The 6,100-nt window shown below is 43.9% G+C and overlaps 1 protein-coding gene across 1 annotated transcript; it reads right to left on the reverse strand.

The window, feature by feature from the left end:
- Positions 1–287: 287 nt before the first annotated feature.
- LOC310777107 (5-hydroxymethyl-dUMP N-hydrolase-like) lies at positions 288–5,203 on the reverse strand. The gene is made up of 4 exons (XM_083637373.1): positions 5,028–5,203; positions 2,029–2,124; positions 1,539–1,649; positions 288–1,249 (listed from the first exon to the last, which is right to left on the reverse strand). The coding sequence occupies exons 1-4, from the start codon at positions 5,161–5,163 to the stop codon at positions 1,137–1,139; spliced, it is 456 nt and encodes a 151-aa protein (XP_083493499.1). The 5' UTR covers positions 5,164–5,203; the 3' UTR covers positions 288–1,136.
- Between the last annotated feature and the right edge of the window lie 897 nt (positions 5,204–6,100).

Here is a 6,100-nt window from a genome sequence, read left to right on the forward strand (position 1 = left end):
GTGTGGACGTGTGGCTAAATGTTGTGTTGCACTTTACAGCAGGGAGGAAGCAGTGTGGACGTGTGGCTAAATGTTGTGTTTATGAGCTAATATGCAAAAACAAATGTGTTCTTTCATAGTTCAAAAACAATTTCCCTCAAAGGACAAAAACACCCCGGATCATGGCAGCAAAAATGCTCTCTAGGATTTTTATTATTATTATTATTATTATGAACATATGAAAAACTTTGAGTCAATAGAAGTGATTATTATTATTTTTTTACAACTTTTCAGTTTGCCGTTCACACTGTCAAATAAAGTGTTATATTTAAAGAAAAAATTGTAAGTGGTAGTTTAAGACATTTCCTGCACAGTTCCTTCAAATTAAAGGTTTTCCGCTGACACACTAATGGGATGCTTTTATTGCTAAGTATGTATAGGAAGTGAAACGTTTTTTGCTTGCTAGCTTGATTAGCCCGCACGGTTAGCTACCGGTACTTCTCTCACTGAAACAAATGGAAACAACAACATTTGGGGATATTTGGAGCGAATCAGTTATAAACACTGCGGGAAGGTGATCAAAGTAGAGAATACAAGCAGATAATGGGGCTTGAAAGTGATAATCTCGAAGATTTCAGTTTTGTTGTCTTTGGCACCACCTATGGCGATGAGTGGTAATTGCGAGTGAGAGCCAAACAGTGTTGCATATGATGTTGGTCAGTTTGTTCTGCCATAGTAACCTAACCACCCGCAATGCTAGAGACTAACGTAGACTAACGTAGGCTCAGGTCTGGCTGCCTAACGACAATGGAGTGCCAAAGTCACCCCCTCTTCCTCTCCATGGGATTTCATCCGCCATTCATTTTTCCATAGACCTCACGCAAAATGCTTATAAAAATAGTTTTACTTGGTCAAACCAAGTGATTCAACTATAGTTAGAATCAGGGGAGACCCCTATATATCAGGGGAGAATCAGGGGATATATCAGGTGAGACCCCTATATATAGGGGTGGGAGAATTTCGACTTTGAAAAGTCGACTTTGGCCCAGCGAATTTCGAATAGTGTTTTTGCAAGAAATGCCCTAATCCCTAATTTATTTACATGGAAATCTTTTGAGATGATCACTTGAAGTTGTTGAGTCAGTTCTTGTGGTTCCTCAGCTCTTCAGCTGAGTAAAGTATTCCTCCAGAACCTTCTCCAGGTCCTCCTCCTTGTAGTCCTGCACCTGCAAGAGCTCGTCCTGCGCTCCGCGGATCATGGCTGACAGAGCTGCAGACACACACACGCACACATACACACACACACACACACACACGCGCACACACACACACGCACACACACACACACACACACACACACACACACACACACACACACACACACACACACATCAATCCAAGGTTAAAGCGGACCACCAGGAGGAACAGACAGAGTGAGTGTGTGTGCGTGTCTCTGTGTCTGTGTGCGTGTCTGTGTGTGTATGTGTATGTGTATGTGTGTGTGTGTGTGTGTGTGTGTGTGTGTGTGTGTGTGTGTGTGTGTGGGTGGGTGTGCTCACTTCGTCCAGACGCAGGGCGGAACAGGCAGAAGATCTTCTTCTTCATGGCGATGGCTCGGCCCAGCTCGTACCCCACCCCCAGAGACGGCTGGGTCACCTCCGCCACGATGACTACACACACACACACACACACACACACACACACACACACAGATAAACAACAATTGATACATTTCTGTACTGAACGATTGAACAACAACAGCATTATTAATCTATAATCCTATAGTGCAATATCAATAACTGTGACTGTGTGACTGTGGAGCCCCCCAGGGGTCGCCTGGTACAATAAAAAAGTGGAAATTACAAAATAATAATGTCACCAAAACACCATCTGAATTAGACCTGATGTGATTATCAAAGTGCAGTTGCTCCTGTGATTTGGATATTGCACTTGACTTGGCCATTTGAATTGTGATTTTCACCATTTATGGATTAATTATTTAATAATAATAATGAATTCATTAACAATTAATTAATTATGCAGCACTACCGTCGGCGGAGCAGAGCCAGTCCATGTCTCGGCGGTGGATGTCCACGTCTCTCTGAAGCCCCGCCCCCTGGTCTCCCTGTAGCCCCGCCTCCTCTCCTGCAACAGAACACCAGCAGCATCAAAACACGCTCAGCTCCCAGCATGCCCCTCCCTCCCTCTGCAGCTGCAGCCTGTGTCCTGGCAGCCATGTTGGCTCCCAGTTTGACTCCAGAACAAAAAGCCCAGTTGGATACTTTATTGATCCTTTTGCCTGGAAATTAATGTCACATGATGCAGCTACAGGATGACGAGAAACGCATCGAGCTGAGCGTTTTAGACATTTTTTGTCCGTTTTTAGACACGGAATTAGATTACGCCTACCGCAGTCATTTAGACTTGCCAAAAAGATGTTTTCAAGAAAGTTTTTTTTTTTTTTTTTTAAGTTTTAATATTTTTTCGGGTGAGAACGTAACATATATGTGACCAATTTATCAGAATTATGCCTATTTGGAAATATTTAACGAGCAGCGAGGACTGGGAGCGCTGGCTGTGCTGACACTGGTCGGTGCTGACACCGGTCAGACTAGCTATCTGTCAAAACCTACTGTAGTTAGGCTACTGGCAGTGAGAAAACACTGTCGACGTGCTTTTGTAACTAACGTTAAATGCCGACCGGGTACAGCCACCGGCTCCTCGCAGCAGTAACGCTATGAACATGTAACTGAAGTTGGCCGCAGTGTAGCTTAATTCTGAATGTTGCCAAACTTCATTCATTATTATAGTGACGTTTTGTTTTGAAATTGGCCGCCAACTAGCGCTGAACCGGAAGAACAAATACAATTGCGTGTAACGCGGAAGAGAGAAAAAGTGGGCGTGGTGAATAAGGTGAATACTGTAGTAATCCAGGAAATATAAAGTAGAATCCAGCAGCAGGAATAAAGAGGGGAGCACTTGGTTTGGATGCAAGTAAAATCTGAGTGCTTTATTGCGCATTCTGCACTCACTCTGACAACACAACATTCATTCCAACTTCCCAGTTTAAATACCGGTAACAACGTCCCCACTGACGCCACCGTCTGGGTATTGTAGTGGATTAGACTGTCAATCTCCTTAGTGTGCGCAGTCACCACAATACTTTACATAAATACCACCTATAATGCCTACATTAAAATAAAAAATGAGTAACGTGAAGGGTTGGCTCAGTGAGTGTGGATGGCGCTAATGCACATTTTAATTTGTTTACAAACCGCTGTTAAAACAAAACTGTAGAAGAAGAAACAGCAGTGAGTGTGCCATCAGGGGTGTGTGGGGCTTGTTGACGCCTCGCCTGACTGACTGCACTCGGCTTCTCTTGTCTGTCGAGGCAGCAGTCAACTCAAAGCAGCCCAAACATTCACAGTGACATCACATCACTGTTTCATTTTATAAGCCCAAATCTTCACTGAGTGCAGCGTACAAATTAATCTGTCACGTGTGGTCAGTTACAGGATGGGTACGACCAGGCTCTGACCACAACATCCTAGACTGCATCTGTAAGTGGCATTGTTGACATGTCATATAAACATGAGTGTGATGATCCAGACAGAGCAGAGGGGACTGAGGGCAGAAGATAGAGTTGGATGAGGGCAGAGAACTCATGTGAATTCACGGGTCACATGACACCCAATTTGGTCTCAAGTGGGCCGGACTAAAGAAAAGCAATGCATAAATTAGCATAGGTCTACCAAACATGATGTCATCTACTCTCTGTAACGGTGCATTACAATTTGACGGCAACTGTGCAATTCTCTATTAGTTGACCATTGAATGATGAATACAGAACACGTGAATACAGAACACATGAATACAGAACACATGAATACAGAACACGTGAATACAGAACACATGAATACAGAACACATGAATACAGAACACATGAATAGGCTACTTCATATTTAACTTGCTCCTGAAACATGCTACCTCTTAAGCTTAATTTATACTTATTATAAAGTGTCGCTCAGCACATGGTCGCAGACGAAAAATAAAGTGTCGCTCATGTTGCTGCATTTATGCTTCTCTCCACGGCGCAACGGTCACGTGACGCTAGAGACAGAGGGAGGCAGAGAACTAGTGCAGTGCAGACAGGCAAGAGAGGGAATGCTGTCAGTGAACCCACGTCGGAGGCAAGATGTAACTGCAGCCGCATATAACGACACACAACCACACAATCACCTCCTCTCTCTCTGGGAAGTTGGTCACGGTGTTCTTTGTGATTTTCACGAAGTCATACATCAAGGACAGGCTGATAAAAATACCGGGGACACGCTCATTAATTTCATTTCAGCGAAAACTAAAACAAGGAAGTCGCGCGTGCCCGTCTATATAGCCAATCAGACTTGCGCGACATTATGTGACGTAGTCAGCGACACTAGACATTTCACCAGGTAGCAGACACTGCTCGCAGACACTTGAAAGTGTCGACTCAAGTCCTCATTTCTGTCTGCGACCATTTCAAAAGTGTCGGCAGACGAAGCATAAATTGGGCTTTAGCCTTCACAAGTGCATCACATTGGATTGAATTTTTCATTTTGCAAAGTCATCCTGTGGGCCGGATTGGACCCTTATTTGGCGGGCCGGTTCTGGCCCCCGGGCCGTATTTTTGACACCCCTGCAAGGTAAAATCTCTTTTTGATTTACTTGATTTGCTAATAATAATAATAATAATAATAATAATAATAATAATAATAATAATAATAATAATAATACATCCCTGTCTCTATGTTCATTCTAACTGTTTCCATACACTGTGACTGGTTGACCACTTAAAAAAAATAAAGGCACTAATGCAAAGTTTTATCGTGTGTTATGCAAAGAGCGTTGCCGTGGAAACAGGGCCTGAGTGACCACTTCTCTACTTTGAACTGTAACCAGTCGTGTGTGTGTGTGTGTGTGTGTGTGTGTGTGTGTGTGTGTGTGTGTGTGTGTGTGTGTGTGTGTGTGCGTGTGTGTGTGTGTGTGCGTGCGTGTGCGTGTGTGTGTACCTCTCTCGGTCAGCTCCTCGTGGCTCACGTGCTCGGTCAGCACGGTGCCGTAGCTCTGGAGTTTGCGCACTGCGGTCCGATAGAGCGACACGTCCTGCCGTCCACCGCGGATACTGCCGCAAAAATAGATCCTCATCTTTAGTCTGAACAGATCCCAGCAGATCACAATGAGTAGATCACTATCTTCTTCTCACAGCAGATCACCGTGTCTAGTCCTCACTCACAGGCACAGCAGACTGTCGTTTGGCGCGCTGTATGCAAGTCGACGCACTGCGCGGTGACGTAGCGCTGTACGTCGGTTGCAGCGTGAATTAAAGTGACAGTCTCCTGACCAAACTTTATATTCACAGAGCCAAATAAAGCCAAACTTTCCAGAGCTGACTGCCTATCAAACAATACATTTAAACGATATCTGAATTCAAACAAAGCTGTTAAAACGTAGCCTATAACTACTTCAAGCGTTACAAGATATTAATTTAACAGTTAGGCTAACTCTTTTCTTTTTGTCATTATTGACTTAGTCCCCCTGGCGTGTTTCTGACTGTGAAATTGTGATAAAGTATGGACTATTATGAAGTTGTATAGAGCTCATTCAACAGTCACGTGCCTTTCCGTGACGTTTCCAGCCCCAGAAGAGAGTTCCCAATTCATTTTCTCCATAGACATTTCAAAGTTTTAAGGCTGAACCAAGCCAAATTTGTATGGCTATGCAACATGATGTCAGACAGGCTATATGCTGTCAGGCTATGCAACATGATGTCACAGACAGGCTATGATGTCAGGCTATGCAACATGTCAGACAGGCTATGCAACATGATCTAAGACAGGCTATGTTGTCAGGCTATGCAACATGATACTAATTTACTATCACACTATGATGTCAGGCTATGCAACATGATGTCAGACAGGCTATGATGTCAGGCTATGCAACATGATGTCAGACAGGCTATGATGTCAGGCTATGCAATATGATGTAAGACAGGCTATGCAACATGATGTCACAGACAGGCTATGATGTCAGGCTATGCAACATGATGTCAGACAGGCTATGCAACATGATGTCACAGACAGGC

The sequence above is a fragment of the Poromitra crassiceps genome (genome assembly GCF_964638095.1).
Source record: "Poromitra crassiceps genome assembly, chromosome: 5".
NCBI classification, from domain to species: Eukaryota; Metazoa; Chordata; class Actinopteri; order Beryciformes; family Melamphaidae; genus Poromitra; species Poromitra crassiceps.

Coding starts and splice junctions, on each gene's coding strand:
- LOC310777107 (XM_083637373.1), bottom strand. CDS start 5,163: ATGAGGATCTATTTTTGCGGCAGTATCCGCGGTGGACGGCAGGACGTG. Junction 2,125..5,027: donor CGAGGAGCTGACCGAGAGAG/GTACACACACAC, acceptor GTTCTGTTGCAG/GAGAGGAGGCGGGGCTACAG. Junction 1,250..1,538: donor CCGCCCTGCGTCTGGACGAA/GTGAGCACACCC, acceptor GTGTGTCTGCAG/CTCTGTCAGCCATGATCCGC.